Below are 17,190 nucleotides of genomic sequence, written 5' to 3' on the forward strand. Positions count from 1 at the left end.
GGTGCAGTTTTTTTCAAAAATGTAATGGAAACAAGCTTCAGAGATAAGATGCTGCATGAAAAGACATCTCTGTATTTAGCCGTGAAGATAAAAAACACTTGAGTGGATTGTGCGTTTCAAGAATGCAGGCACTTAGTTACAGCCTGTAGGTCTGAAATGCACTGAATCTTGTGCACTGGATATTAATATCCTTTTTGATGTTATCGTTGATACTTATCCAGGTCGAACCATCAGAACCCTCACTCAGCTTGCAGAGTGGAGTAGCACAGGTAAAGGTGATATTATTTAAAATGGTTTACAATACGTTTTCTAATGGAAATCTACCATCAAAATTGAGCATGATAAACCAGGGGCACTTATTCATAGTTCCAGGTACTGTGACTGTGGTATTCCACTTATATTTGCTATGCATGCCCTCCTCCTTTCTTAAAATCAACGTTTAAAATGATGCTATTGAGCATGAGGGGTTACCCTAGCCCCTCTGTGATCTGTCTTTACAGACTGTTACACTCATGTCTCATGCCCCCCCCCCTCACTCCCTCAGCTCTATGATTACAGCAGGAAGTTCTCACTTCACAAATGCTGAGAAATCAAAGAGGAGGGTGTGACCATGTAGCAGTCTGTTAAGCCAGATCTCAGAGGGGATCATTAGCATTATTTTAAAAGTTGATTTTAGATGGAAGGAGGCCATGGATAACAAATATAAGAAGATCGCCACAGTCACAGTGCCTAGATCTATCAGTAAGTGTCCCTGGTTTATGTAAAATACTGGTTTGCACCAGCAGTCACACTTCATTTTAATAAAGGGTTTGTCTGGGACTGATAGCATTTCCTTAGGTTAGGTATATTTGACTTTGGATCCAACTCCAAGCATCACTTCGTACACTTACACATAAATATCATCTCGGTCCATAATGCTACTCAAGTTTTCATCCATGGCAAATATCCTGTGGAATCTATGATTGTAAATATCTGTGACCACCATCTGAAAATCAACATAACAACGTTGAGTTAGCCTTATTATCAGAATATAAAGAAGAAAACAGAAAATACATTTTGCTAAGGTATACCTTCTCTGGTGGAATATCAGACAGTGAAGAAAGGGCTGTGCAAAGGTCCATAATGTTTCCAATCTTTGGAACAACTACTTTGTACTGAAAGAGGAAAATAAAAATATATGAACAAACATATACAATATTATCAATATTGATATTTAATGATATGTTTAGCTAGAAGTTATTTTGACTTATACCCATCATGTGTCTATGGGCACACTATAGGGCAGTGATGGCGAACCTTTTAGAGACCGAGTGCCGAAACTTCAACCAAAATCCACTTATTTACCGTGAAGTGCCAACATGGAATTTTAAACAGTAACTTATTGCTCCCTGTTCTTCCACATCTTTCAATTGTATTGGCTGCCTAAGGCCAAAAGTACAGTTGACAGAAGGAGTTCAAATTCAAACTATCATTGCTGCTTCTCTCCAGGGTCTCTCTATACAGGAAGAATGGTGGGTCCAGCAGGAAAACCTCCAAAGATAATGCAGTTCTGTCAACACCTTCTTACTTTCCCTGCAGTTCCAAACAGCCAATTAAGTGTTGCTTTAAAATACCACTGAGAGCAGCATCTCATAAGTTGTCTGGGACTGTAGGAAGATTCAGTGTTTGGTGAACTCTGTCCTTGGATGATGGCCTGAGTGCCCACAGAAAGGGCTCTGAGTGCCACCTCTGGCACCCGTGCCATAGGTTCGCCACCACTGCTATAGGGTGTGTACCACCTCCACCAAGAGTTAATATCTGCTGGCATCATATTGTAGTGCAATGCACTGCATACAATATACTTTTATTACTTCCATCCATTATACGGTTGCAAAGATAATTTCCAGTTTAACCTGTATGCTAATGAGGCAGTCTGTGGACCCAGCGCATTCCCTATGCATCCGTAGCAAAGCTATCCCTATCTAAATCTATTTCTTCGTCCAGGGCCATCCCCTGATTATAACAAGACAAATTTGATTATCTGACAGAGAGGGTATAGTCTGGACAGGAATAGCAGTGCTGAAGATACAACCTGTGTGCACTGACTGCCTCATTAGCATATAGATTATAATAAGAATTTCTCAGAAACTGGCAGAAATAACGAAGATATGTTGGGAATTACTGTGTATTTCACTACAATATTCTTCCAGCAGTTAATAACGTTTGGTGGAGGTGGTAGACTCGATTTAAGGGATATTCCTGTTCATATACGGACATTACTTAATCCCTTCCAAACACACCAGAAAAATACTAAAATTATGCCTCTGAAAAGATGGCGATATATAAATATATATGAAAATATAAAAAATATATATAAATGTGATATGGTCAGCATTCTAGTAGAGAAGAAAGATAACATCATATTTTCACGGTACCTGTGAATGCAACCCCTCCCCCAGCAAAGAATGCCAAAAATCCAAAACAAGGAAATCCAAAACAAGGTGTTTTTTTTATTTAATCCACCAGGAAACAGTTAATAAAATCTAATCAATATGTATCTATAAAGGGAATCTCATCCTGCAAAAATATAAGCCCTTCACGTTGCCAAAAAAAAAAATAATAAAATAAAGATTTTATACCCTATATAAAGTAACAAAAGAAATTTGCCCATACAGCATGTTACCACCACATATGGAGAATTGCCATATTCAGGACAAATTGGCGGAGCATTTTGCCATTGTATCCATTATGAATTTGTAAATTATTTGAAAAATACTTTCATTTAGTCAGAAAAAAATTAAATTGGTAAATTGCACCTCCATTTTGTTTTCACCCCAGTAACACATAATGGGTTAACAAACTTCAGTTGATTTACAGTAGAGGGTGTAGTTTCTATAATGCACCAATTTTTGGGTTTTAGTAATATTTTGACCTCAGCTTGCCGATTTTCATCAAAATGGGAAAATTTTCATGTAAAGTTCTAAGTCTCCTAACATCTTAGAAAAATGAGAGGGCGCATTAAAAACCTGGGCCAACATCAAGATTAGTTATGAAGTTATTCAGTCTACAAAAATAATTACGTTTGAAAATGCTGAATTTTTCAACCAATTTATTATTTTTTTTTTAAATAAAGGCAAGACCTACCACTCAAATTCCTCAATTAACATGAAGTAGATTGTGTCACGAGAAAACAATCTCAAAATCACCTGGACATGTTAAAGTGTTCCAAATTTATTGATTTGAAAAAAAAAAAAAAAAGTGCAAAATGTCCAAGACATTAAGGAGTTAAATAATTATGAATTCAGCCTTAGATACAGCATGCTTAGGTTAAAGGAAAAACTTATATTTAGCATCAATAAATATTCAGATTTTTATGCGTACAGAGATGAAAAGAAAAAAACTTAATGTAAAATTAAAAGAAATTTCTGAAAAATAGAGATTAAAAAAAAAAGGAAAGAAAGATAGATAGATAGATAGATAGATAGAAAAATCACATCCTCTTGAGAGTGTGTGGATGGTCCTCGTATTTCTTACCTGCATAGGTTTGGCAAGAGGGTCCATTCTAACAAGATAAACTTCCAGTGTGCGTTCTTTTTTCATTGGCAGTGGAAGTGTTAAGTAACAAAAAGGATCAAATGTCACAGAAATTTTAGCACATTCAGGACAAACTAAAGTGGATTTAAATAAACCATGAAAAATATCAACAATAATGGAGTCATTTCTTTTTATATGGTTCTCCCAGGCCTCTTCAGCAACTACCTGTAATGCAATAATATGTAGTGTAAGGGTTTATACAGTTGTGTACTAATCATATGCTTTCTACATATACACAGGGATTAAACAAGATGTGTTTCTGCATCAGTGTAGCTACAGCATTCTCAAGGTATGTTTGGGTCACAATAAATAAACACAAATGGTAGATTTCTTTTAAGTCGATTTTCCTATGTTGCAGTACTCTTATTCTATAAACTTGCAAATGGACATAAAAATAAAGTGTACAGCATTTTTTACCTTACAAAGCTGCAGACAGTGATCTGTGTGACCAAACCTTTGAGCACAACTGTGAAAAATGCATATCCTAGGATTGTAGTTGGCCTTGGTCTGTGGGATCTCTTCACTGGCCACATAGCAGGGAGTGAAGGAGCTGTGCTGTGTTCAGGGAAGAGATCTTATTGACCAGAGCGCTGCTATTAACACCACACACAAGTATGGTTACACAGATCTCCAGGGCCACTGTCTACTCTGAATGCTCAGAACTGATAACTAAAGTCTTATTACTATCTTAGCCTCATTGCAGAGGTGGAAATATATGGTCTGGAGTTACAGGGAGAGTGCTATTGGTACGCCTATAGAGGCAAAAAGTTATTTCCACAACTTTAGTTTGAATAAGATGGTAACACCCCATTCAAACAAGCGTTTTAGCCGTTTTGACACCAAATATTATTTATAGACAGCATGCTATATAGACTATGCTAGGGCAACAGATGAAGGGGTTTTCCAGTGAATTACAAGTTATCCCCTATCCACAGGATAGGGCCTAACTTGCTGACTGGTGGGGGTCTCAGTGATGGGACCCCCGCGGATGAGGAGAACAGGGACATATTGTACCCCGTTATGACCTGGTTATGGAGATTTCCAAGAACATGGCTTGGCTATCTCCGTCAGGGCTATAGAGACCCCCACCGATCAGCAAGTGAGACCATATCCGTTGGATAGGGGCTAACTTGTATGACACTGGAGAACCCCATTATGGTTGGAATGAGCAGTGTATATGTTGCCTTGCTTTCCTTTATTTGTATTTTTTTTTTTAGATAGTTATATGTTTTTGTTAAATAATACAATCCCCCAAAATTCCTAAAATATATCCTGGGGGGCAGCAATCCTTGATAATGTTTTATTTTGTTACTTTGCAGTTTTGCATAGTGACTGAAGCATCCATAGGAGCACTGCTTTTGGTTAAAAGCAGCTCCCTGCAGCGACCGACACTGACACCCAATACATTTTTATCTGGATTATCTGCATTTTCAAAGACAATTAAAGCAAAGTTGGTCAGTTCTGTCCAAAATAGGCAGAGTTTCTGAAAAATTAAAGGGATTATCCAATTTCAGCAAATAAATGAGAATGTTTGAATACTGTAAATTTATAAAATTTTCCAATATACTTTCTGTATCAATACCTCACGGTTTTCTATATTTCTGCTTGCTGTCCTTGTTTTGTATCAGGCAATAGCACACCATTAAAAAGTGAGCAGGCTTGAAAATAACCATTGAATTTGTGTTAATAACTTTTTTTTTAATCTAGTTGCAGTCTATACCGATGGTGCTGTGTTATAACGAGAAATTATGTATTAAAGGAACTATGTTTATCTGTTCTTATTATCGGAATACAATGATATCATACCATACACAAAGTACACATAGTGGTGGAATCTATAAAACACCTATACCTTGTCAGGCCTCCCATCTGCATCCTTGAGTTGGATGTAAGGTTTCTTTCGAATTCTATTTAAATCTTCATGTAAGCCATCTAGTAAGAAAGCAAGTAGTTCTTGGCAATCTTGCTGCTGATAACCAGAAAACTGAGGTGCAAATCGGCCTACCTGAGTCTGGAAGATAGAAGGCGATTTATTGTCACGTAGACCATTTTACATAGTAATACATGGAAAATACAGGACATCGACCTTCCACCACATCGGTCTTTAAGCATCCATTAATAGGGTCCACTGCAGTTATTTTCCTTACTCCTCCTATTCCTTTCAACCTAATTAGTTCATTAGGTTTTGAAACCATTTACTGTCAGATGGGCTGTCCTTGGTTGGCACCACCCACTTGAGAGTCTAATATTTCACTTTGAGAGCGAAAGCAGGAATACAAATTGCATGTCAATGGGTATAGTGGCACTTTTAAGTATGCAAAGAGTTGGAGTTAGTATAAGTTATCTACATACAATAATGAGGACATCAGGGAACATGATATATATTATTTAGTCCTAAAACAATATGTGAAGACTAGAGTCTACTGTAAACAATAAAATACACTAGTGGGGATGGATTGTGTGATATTATGTGTGGCCCAGATATAGAGAAAATTGTGTCAACTAAACAACCTGGAATAAAGTTTGTAGCACAGAGAATAATGAAAACAGAAAACTCAAGTATAAAATACCGGTACTAATTTATATACAGAAATGTAGGAAAGGCAAACCTTAAATGCTCTGGGAGTCACGTAGCTGTATTTCCCTGACCACATTTGCTTGATGAGTTCTGCATAAGACTTGGCGATCTCTCCTCTCATACCTAATGGGTTGTCCAGGTTCAACTCATCTTGATACTTATCATTAAGGAAGTACTCAGTGAGTGGTGGAGTATTGCTCAAACACTGGAGAAAATAAAAAGGTATAATGATGTAAATTCACCCAATTTTACCCCATTGAGGCTGCTTTCCACACAAACAGATACGAAGCCTGTGTGTAGCATACCTTCATCAGGGAAAGTGAGCGCACCTCACCCCAACTCTTATACGTACATATATATTTTTTCCAGCAACGGCACGGTATGACACGTGTGTGCTCACCGTACCGTGCACAATGCACTCCTATGACTGTTGGATGCTAGGTGCCATTCATACAGATCGCATATGGCCGCCATATACAGTCGTATGAAAGGAGCCCAAGTCTTTCGGACCCATATGTATGAATAACAAGTAACGTAGAAGGTAGTCTTTCTTGTGATTTTGACGAACAATAACACATGAGCACATCACTGCTGTCTATTCATAGTGTAGTTGCAGTCCTTCAACCTTTATTAGATGGCTATACCATGGCTATACCATGGCTATACCAGTGGTGGCGAACGTATGGCACTGGTGCCAGAGATGGCACTCGGAGGAATCTCTGTGGGCACACGGGCTGTCTCCCAAGCACAGAGTTTGCCAGACATGGCATCTTCCTGCAGTCTCAGGCAGTCCAAGTAGTGCCCTGCTATTTTAAAGTGACCCATCCTGTGCTGCTTTGTCCTGTCCAAAGAGTGAGAAGGTGTGGACAGGGTCTGATTGGAGCTCAAAGATACTGGTAGCAATACGTTTGCTACTGCCTAAATTGCCGTGTTGGCACTTTGGGAAAAGCTAGCGGTTTTTGGGTCTCATTTTGGGCACATGATATCTAAAAGGTTTGCCATCACTGGGCTATACCATTGGAATCACAAAGTTAAAGGAAAACTGTTATCAAGAACAGGCACAATAAGCTTACCTCCCCCCCCTCCCCCACAGATTCTCACACAGTCAACACTGCTAAAATCACCATGCAGTGAGAGGAACAGCATTCTGGTATGGACATAAAGTGGACAGCATCTGTTAAGGTTGAGATTTGAAGAGACACTAAGCTATCAATCAAAAAAAGAGGTGTGGTTCACTGGCAGCTTGGAGAAAACATGACTCTTGTATTCAGAAACCTACTCTTGTCTACTCATTTGCATATCAGAAAAATAGCTGTAATTAATGAACAGTGCTTTAGTGGCAGATAATTTTATGGGAAGAACTTTTAACTCTTTACCAGAAGGTATAACTGGTGTGAAGGGTAAAATTCTGGCGACAGGTCTTCCTCAATAGCCATTTTCCAAAGCATAAATGTATTTCTCATCTCAATAGGATCCAAATAAGAATATTTACCTGGATTGCAGAATTCATAAAACAAGTGTTCCCCAGGTTACTTAGGCCACAGAGTCCTGGCTGCTCATTGTGTCTCCCTGGCTCAGAGTACTCATAGTTCTTGTAGGCAGCATATGAAGGCAGGCAATAGTTTGAATTTTTCACACTGGAAGAAAAAAAATAATGCACTGCTAAATGCAAATGTTATTAAGTTACAGGAATCTACAAACAGAACAAATATATATATACTCGGAAAATGTGGGTTCACAGCTAACCCTATTTTCTATAGGTACCGTATATACTCGTGTATAAGCCGAGTTTTTCAGCACAAAAAATGTGCTGAAAAACCTAATCTCGGCTTATACACGAGTTAATTAAAAAAAAACATGAGTTAATAAAAAAAAAAAAAAAATTAATACTCACCCTCCGGCTCCCGGTCCTCGGCGGCAGCTCCCGATCCTCTGTGGCGGCTTCTCTCTTCGATCTTCACGTGCCAGCAGTCGCGTCTATGCGACTTGCCGGCGGGCGCACAATATGATGTAGCGGTGTCGCCACTGATGACGTCATCAGCGGCGACACCGCCGCATCGCACTGTGCGCCCGCTGGCAAGTCGCATGGACGCGACTGCCGGCACGTGAAGATCGAAGAGAGAAGCGGCCACAATGGATCGGGAGCTGCCGCCCGGGACCGGGAGCCGCCGCCGAGGACCGGGAGCCGCCGCCGAGGACCGGGAGCCGCCACTTCAAATCAAAGGTGAGTATCGTCGGAGGGTGAGTATTAAGTTTATTTTTTTATTATTCTGAGGGCAGGCTGTATACTTTTTGGGGCAGGCTGTATACTTTTTGGGGGCAGGCTGTATACTTTTTGGGGGAAGGCTGTATACTTCATGGGGGCAGGCTGTATACTTCATGGGGGCAGGCTGTATACTTCATGGGGGCAGGCTGATTGTATACTACTTGGGACAGGCTGTATACTACAGGGGGCTAGCTGGCTGTATACTACACCCTCGGCTTATACTCGAGTCAATAGGTTTTCCCATTTTTTTTGTGGTAAAATTAGGGGTCTCGGCTTATACTCGGGTCGGCTTATACTCGAGTATATACAGTACATCCACATTGAAACATTTCATATTAAAACATAACCAGCAGCAACTGAGCATTTCACTTCCAAAGCAATACTTAACATTGGCTATTTAATTACAGACAATACAGTGAAATTCCCAAGGCTGCTGATGCATCTCAAAGCCAATAAGAGAAAAAAAAAAAGAACTATTTATAGCTTTTCAACAAGGACAGTATGAGCTAATGTTCACCAGCCGAACACAGTGGAGACCAATGAGGGACGAAGAATGTGTTCCATTTAGGTAATCTATACTGCTATGCCCCAGCGAGGAGACTTTCCAGACTCATCTTTATCCAAATGTCAGCGACAGAAAAGTCTATTCTACATTGAACATTTCCAGCCAATTCTTTATATTACAAACACTATTGAAATGACATACTCCAAGTTAATGTTATCAAACAATGTAACAATAATAGAAGTTACACAAACTTTTTCTCAGAACTAGAAAGATCCTGGTAACAAATAAACTAGAATGTGCATGCTTTCTGTAGTAGATTTCCTTCTAAAATGTTAAAGTGACGTGTTAGTGGCCCTGTCCTGTCACTGCGTATTAAGCACTGATCCCCATTGGCAGGCTGACCACTCAAATACATGAAGCCAGTTCAGTGACCAGAGAGTCCTGCAAATGACTATGCCTATGAGGCTCTGTAAATTCGTATCGCCTTTTGAATGCAAACCTATTTCCTTATTTCTATAAAAAAAATTAAATATGGTGTATATTACTCCATTAGTCACTAAATCTCAAATAGGATTTCCTAAATAATAAGATGACATGCTGCAAACACTGTAAAAAGAAATATAATGGATATTGTGGAATATAATTTTTTTTTTTTTATTCACTTTTTGATAGCTTTTCGACCAACAATTTGCTTGTACGGTGCTTGTGCGTTCCAAGTCAATCTCAAAGGCAGATGCCAGGGCCCAACCATGACTGACTGACCGACCGACCGACCAGACGAACCAACCACACAGGGCACCTGTGTGACCAACTCTGCATACAGGTGCTTGTTCACTGCAGACTGAGTAAACCCTGGTGGACATCTCAGTAAACATAATTCTCTTATTGCTTATCTGGTACAAAAATTATTTTGTAGAAACTTTTCAAGTTGTTAAAGAGGACTTTTCAATACATTCACCAACCCCTATTCTATGTGTCACTTCATAAGTTTTGCTCCATTGATCCATTTTCATCTCTGTGGCAAAATGCTATTTTCTCCCACCCAGGACCTCCCATATGACAGTTGAGATCTAAATATAATGACATTGATTGTTCTGGAATCGTGAGGATTAAAGAAAAAAATCCAGCTATTCACGAGGATGCAAAGAGGTGATGAAAGGTCCTCCATAAAGAACAATAAAATGTCAACTTTCCTTTATACAGCTGCAGTTTAGGGTCCCAAATCTATTAATCTTACCACGATCGGTTTCCCACATGTAGAAAAGTTTCTTTGAGTTTACTCACTTCAGTCCTATGGAACGTGTATTGCTGCGGATGAAACCAGCAACACGCGTGTCTCAGTGCACACTCTGGATATGTGGCGCACATGCAGCGCACATGGTGCCCAGAGTACTGACGCAGATTTAAGTGAACACACCCCTGACAAATCCCTCTTAAGATTCGGGCAACTGGTGGTGATAGATCAAATAAATTAAAAACCCAGCTGGATAAAAACAAGACAACAGTTTAGTGGCGAGGTTCATAACTTGATCTTTCGCGCCCTTTGACATTTTTTCTATAGTTTTAGGTAAAACAAATGTAGTGTATTACTGGTCTTATCTAAAAAGAAGACCACCAGTGATTTGCACAATTTCAAGTAACGGTAGAGATGGACAGAACAACGTATCATGACAGTACTTGGATATTTTTGTATGCATTCACAATTTACATAACATTAATTTTAATATGGGATATATAAAAATATTAATAGAAACCAACCCAGATAATAAAGATTACAAATACGCATACTTGAAATTTCAAGATACAGAGAAAATGCTGATCTTGTGCATTCACAGTTAGTCTGGAATAAAAATGCAAATTCACTGTCATTACTGTAGCAGTAAAATGCATTTTTTCTTTTGTCCATTAAAGTACAAACGACCCATTAGGCAGAGCGTCACAGAGGTTCTGGCAGAGCACAGGTTCAATAATGTGACTTTCTAATAGCCCGTTTATGATGCCTTGTTCACTGGCAGCAGTTTTATTATTAGCACAAAGTTCTGTTAAGGAGACTCTTATCTTAGGGCACCGGTTAGATACAGTTATGAGACCGATCCTTTGGGTGCTCTTCTAAACAGACTTTCAGAAAGAATCAGGCGCATAAAGTACAGCGTGCAGTTTGTGGCTCTCTGAAGTAGAATTTGGGTACCCTTTGTAGTCAATAAGCTCATTCTAAGCCACCCTTACGCCATGAATTGTATCCTGGACAATAAATGTCCATAAAATAGCATCGACATGGGATTAAAAGGCATTGTTCTGTCAAAGTAATTTCATCAGCATCCATAAGGCTGATTGTGAATAAGGTTAGAGATATTTTGTACTGTGACAGATAAAAGTTTGGTATGTAAAAGTAAAAATGCTAGAGGAGAAAATATGATTAAAAGGCTTTTCCCGCGAACACAAGTTAGGCCCTATCCAGTGATGAGACCCCCACAGATCATGAAAACGAGGGGTCCAATGGGGTTCCACGTACGTCTATTGGACCCCTCGTCGCTCCATCAGAGTAATGGAGCAGTCCGCCGCGCATGACCGTTCTGATCCATTAATTTCTATGGAGCCGACGGAGATCGGTGAGCGCAGCACTCGGCTATTTCCGTCAGCTCCATAGAGATTAATGGAGCAGAACGGTCATGCATGGCCAATGGATCCATTACTCTGACAGAACAACAAATGGTCCGATGGAGGTACTCGCTTTTGTGATCTGTGGGTGTCACATCACTTTTGTTTGTGGGAAAACTCCTGTAAATTGGTAATCAACAGGGCCAGTGCTAGAAATGAGAAGCAGAGGCATCTCCTTATAGGGGTTTTCCCAGGAAACAAGTGGAGCCCTATCCACAGGATAGGTCCTAACTTGCTGATTTGTGGGGTCTCAGTGTTGAGACCCCCACAGATCACGAGAACATGTAAAGGGTGTTAATAGGGCAAAGTTTATTTTCAAGAGTTAACATTTTTCAGGTAAATTTCAGGTTTTAAGATTTAACAAAACCTATTTGACCCACCCAAGCAGTTAAAGGGAGCCTGCCATCATAAATTGTCCTAATTATCCATTACCAGTATGTTGTGAAGCAGATTAACACCTTACAGATAGGGGCTTATTAACTAAGGTTCCGATTCCGCACTTTCGTTAGATATTCCAACGTTTTTGGGATTTACGCAGCTGTGAGAGGTATTTAACTGGGGATTGTGTAGCACACGACCGGCTTTCAAGAAGAAGGAGAACTCCGTCGAACCTGAGCGGGGAAGCCACACATGCAGGAAATCTGGCACACGAGCTTAGCGAATCGGGGCAGAGTGCATTATCGTCAGACAATGTACTTAAGGTGAACTCCTTCGAACGGGTAAGTAAATGTGCCCCATCAAGTTTTTGTGACCCAGTGTGATGGCATGATTCAGAAAATAAACTTGAAGTGAGATGTAAATTGGTTGAATAAAGGCAGAGAGCTCAGCATTGAGCTCTCCTCACCTCAGAATGAAGAAGATGGGGTTAGTGATGTGTCTGGATGCAGGACCATTAATTATAGTGAATAGGGCATGCTGAGGTGAGGAAAGCTTGACTTCAGTGTTAAACTCTCCGCCTCCATGACTTTATGCAACCAAATTACATGTCACTTCAAAGTTAATTTTCTGGCTGATGCCAATACGCTGGGCCATGAAATAGACATCATCTAGAAGGTGTTCAGCTTCTTGATGACATTCTGGTAGTGGTTTATTAGGTAAATTTCTGCTGACATGTTACCTTTACAGCTGTGAAAACAAATAAAAGAAATTGGCAAAACAGTGTATTTCAATCATTCCCACCACAGTTGCAATTGTGTCTCCAGCTTCCAAGAAATGCAAAAATCTTCAGACTTTGTCAATGTCATCACTGAAGGGGTCGATATCTGGTGCACACACATATATTATAATATTATAAATGTACTGATGACCTTGACAAAGGTTGAGCGTAGAGCGTGAATAAACTGTATACAGAAGATGTTAATCTCTGTAAAATATTTAACACGAAGCAGCTCATATTACATTTAGCAACAATGCATTTCATTTTTCTATCTTTTAATGCATCTTGCTGCTCTTTGCCAAGAGTCTTCATGGTGGCGATTTTACCCGATATTGCGATTTGATGCTTAAATTTACATTTTGTATTTTACCCAAATGCATAAACAATGCAAGTAAGAACACAACGGCTAACCATACATAGGTGCATACTGCTGCGGCTGCACAGAGAAAGCTGCAGGACTCCGCAAAGATACAAAGATATGTAAATATTCAACTATGATGTGTATTAAAAAAAAGATCAGGTTAGACAACGGAGCATACTGCCACTGGATTTTGCAATGGTCTATTGCTTAACCTCTTAACGACCTGGCCATTTCCATTTATCACTCCCCACCTTCAAAAATCTATAACTTTTTAATTTTACACGTAAGGAGCTGTGTGACGGCTTGTTTTCATGTAACAAATAACAATTCATAGTGATGGTATTTAATATTCCATGTTGTGTACTGGGAAGCAGGAAAAACAATCGAAATCCAGTAAAAATGGTGAAAAAAATGCATTTGCTAGCACTGATCGTGGGTGTTACCGGTAAGTGTTTGCTGCAATCTGCAGCAAAATACTTACCGGCTATCATCCCGTGAGCCCTCTCCATGCACCCGACGTGCGCCAAATAAGATCAAAAGGGGACTGAAAATTTTTTATTCATTTTTCATGAGCTTATAGAGTAGTAAAACAGCTTCATTTGGAGAGAAAAATCTGGACCGCGCATCCACACATTAAACAATGATCTAATGTTGCTTGGCTAAATTAATAAATCAAGATACATTTTGTGCTAATTGGATAACAATTCACTAATCCCTTCTCAGTGATCTTATTAAGTGGGTCCCTATGGTAGAGGGTGAAGCATCACATGGAATACACGACAGCGGCAGGAACCAAGATCCAAACTTGCTTAATTAGTTTCCAAGACCATATGGAATGATGAGCACTTATGACCTGTTCGCATGCTGTCAGGTCCTTGGCCTGTCGCTGATGGGCTGCTGGGTCTTGCTCCCTTCCAATGCTGTTTGGTGGCAGTGGACACCATGTGTGGCTCCAACCACTAGTGTACAAGGTCACCATGAAGACGTTAGTGGGTTTATGCAATCTGATCAAAATGGAACCCAGAACCTGAAATAATTATTCTCCTAACATTGGGTACTGGCATCTGCTTCATAGGTGTTTTAGTCTCCCTCTGGATCAACAACAGTATGATTACAGGTTGGACTGTATCAAATGTGCGTGGCTTTCCTCCCACACTCCAAAACATACTGGTAGGTTTATTAGACTGTGAGCTGCATTGAGGACAGGGACCGATTTGGCAATCTCTGTGTAATCTGTGTGCGCTATATAAAGGAATTAATTAAATGTAGAAATTTGACAGTACTTCATAAGAGCATGTCAAAAAAGTTTTCCAGTTTTAAATGTTTACGGTAAAGGTTAAAGTAAAAAAAAAAAAAAAATATATGCAAGTCTCTGCCTTTTACACCCATTGCTACTCTACTGTTGACAGTGCTTGGTTTCTGAAAATCTGAAGTGATGATCTGTCACAACATAGTGATGGTGAGGAGTACAGAGCATGAATGCTGCAAGTCATTGGCTCCTGCGGACTATATGACTCCAGTGCATCATTGCTGCAGAAAACAGACAATGGCTATGAGCTACAGGAACTATCCCACTATGCAGAGCTCATACTGCTACAACTCAGAATTAAAAGGTGAGAAGCTGTGAAGACTGAATGCTCGGTACTTATCCAAATAGCTGCTATACTGACTACACATTAGAGATGTATACATATTACATTACACTGAATATATCAAAAATGTAGCAGACCTTGGGGCTACAAAAATAGAAACGTACATGTATAAATAAACCAATATTACCTTGTAGCCTCTGGTATAGCTTTACATACTGCGTGAAAAATGCAAGTTGTAACATGCACTCAAAGAGCACAGCACAACGTCACACATCAGACTGGGGAAACAGGCGGGTTCACACCATTTTTATAAAATACACAGGAATTAAATGGCTCCACCACATGCAGAATGATGTTATAATGTGCAACTTTACACTTCATTCTGACGGAAAATAAGATTGGAATTTCCCTATTTTCATTCCCTGGAGAAGAGGAATTCCTCAGATATCAGGCATGTTAGTAATCGTGCACATTTCCTTTTCATCTTGAAGGTTTTTCCAAGTACAAACGAGTAAAGCTCTACATCTTGCCATCTTTGGTCATGGTCAGCAAATATTATGGCATAGTACATTTTTGTGCCCCCTCCCTTTGTGCTTTCACATACCTTTACTTTATTTGTGCCAGTGCAATATGAAACCGCTAAGTATCTGGGAACTGTTCATATGTTATTTATCTGCTATTGCTGGAACTTTTGTGTTTTAAGTTTAAGGATAACGTTTTGGAGTGTACAAGCACCACTAGGCAGCATGTTTAGGGGCTTGGGTTCCCAGGAAAAATAAACATAAAATAAAGCAAAGAAAAAAGTAACATGATTATTTAATTGCCATGCAATGACCTCCCTAAAGCACAATTTTCCAATCTGCAAAGAGTTTGTATGTTCTCTCTGTGTTTGCGTGGGTTTCTTCCGGGACCTCCGTTTTCCTCCCACACTCCAAAACATACTGGTAGGTTGATTAGATTGTGAGCCCAATTAGGGACGGGTACTGAATTGGCAAAAGTCTGTGTAGCGCTGCATGATCTGTGTGTGCTATATAGAATAAAGAAATTATTAATATTAATAGGTTTTCTGTATCAATTCCTTGTGGTTTCTCTAGATTTCTGCTTGCTGTCATTCAGGAGTCAATACAGTAAATATATTGGAAAACTTTTATAACTTTTCATAACCCAAACAATATAAAATATTTGGTGGATACCATCTTTAAATATTGATATTAAAATACTGCACTGATATAGATTTGCAAGCAAAATTAAGAAATTTGTGAATTATTATTATTTCAGGTTCCTTGCTGGTCTCTTTTTGAAGTCTTTCAAGTAATGATTCGCTTTACTTCCAGGATGCTCATACTTGATTTGCGAAAAACCAAGAATGACCAAGGAGGTACGAGGAGTAGAGCTTTACTGTAAACTATATTTCAAGATCATTTTTCATAAAATATATGCACGCAGATAAACAGATATTAGTCAGACATCCAAGAGACAGAACACATAAAGGCCTTGGATGGAGAAGCAAAAATCCTTGCAAGAACTGTAAAAGACCAAAGATGCAGTAAACTATTGGAAAAGTCATAACTGTATATGAAGGCCAAGATCAAACCCACTCAATGGAGAGCAATGGGTTAAAAGCCACACTCCAGGACATGGTGCTTACTTTCTGTTGTTGAAGTTGCTATAACTATTTGCTAGAGATGGAGGAGAAATCTTTGGTACTGCTGTAAAATGTGGTGCACCTGGTGACCTTCAAAACATGAAGACAGTGGGCACAATGATGAATTATGACAGAATTAGGAAGCAAAAACTGTGCACCATTTTTTTTCTATCGTGAACAACAATGGTGATAAGCGTCCAGTCTTGTTACACTCAGCTCATATGCCAGGAAATCTCCCAGTGTATACTCTGAGCGCATGCATAGATTACACTGGCAGATGGATGCATCCTATTTTACATCATATACTGTGAATAACAAAGGATGGAAAATGCAGCACGCTACGTCTTATAATGTATACACTCAGCGGAGGCCATTGAAGACAATGGGGGACGGATTCAAAGTATTACAGCCATCCCTGGTCTCCTCCAAGAGTTTGCTCAGTGAGGTCCCCAGAGATCTCACAGTTCATACAAGGACAGTGACATCACTAGGGAAACACCTTGAACATTGTCAGTAACCAATCACCGGTTGCTGCCAATGTTCACTCCTCCCACTTTCAGGAGGTAGGGGTGCAACAAGAGGAATTATCTCACTGTATGAGTGAAAATCTGCCCTAAGTATTCTTACAATGTACAAAAAAACCTTGCTGTCAATGAAGCCCGAAGGAGATTTTTTATTTGACTCATTTCAAAGAAAAATCTGAACTGCCTAATTCATCTACAATGTACATAAAAACCAAAAATGCCCACACATACAAAAGAATGAATGGTTGTGAATGTTTTAAAGTAAAAAATGTTCTAACACTTCATAAAGTCTACAGAAAACTCATAAAAAATAGTTTATTAAAGAAATTATG

At 39.3% G+C, this 17,190-nt stretch overlaps 1 protein-coding gene across 6 annotated transcripts in view; it reads right to left on the reverse strand.

The window, feature by feature from the left end:
- Positions 1–17,190, reverse strand: part of USP15 (ubiquitin specific peptidase 15) — a 53,734-nt gene that overhangs the window by 11,291 nt on the left and 25,253 nt on the right. For 4 of the 6 annotated variants that reach the window (XM_072146806.1, XM_072146807.1, XM_072146811.1 and 1 more), the window contains 7 exons: positions 16,338–16,424; positions 7,644–7,788; positions 6,183–6,356; positions 5,426–5,584; positions 3,514–3,738; positions 1,071–1,154; positions 891–985 (listed from right to left, as the gene is read on the reverse strand). In XM_072146806.1, the coding sequence (XP_072002907.1) occupies positions 891–985; positions 1,071–1,154; positions 3,514–3,738; positions 5,426–5,584; positions 6,183–6,356; positions 7,644–7,788; positions 16,338–16,424 (969 nt within the window). The remainder of the gene's footprint in view (positions 1–890; positions 986–1,070; positions 1,155–3,513; positions 3,739–5,425; positions 5,585–6,182; positions 6,357–7,643; positions 7,789–16,337; positions 16,425–17,190) is intronic. The other 2 variants (XM_072146808.1, XM_072146809.1) reach the window with 1 other exon arrangement.

Source organism: Engystomops pustulosus, chromosome 4 (genome assembly GCF_040894005.1).
Source record: "Engystomops pustulosus chromosome 4, aEngPut4.maternal, whole genome shotgun sequence".
Classification (NCBI taxonomy): Eukaryota; Metazoa; Chordata; class Amphibia; order Anura; family Leptodactylidae; genus Engystomops; species Engystomops pustulosus.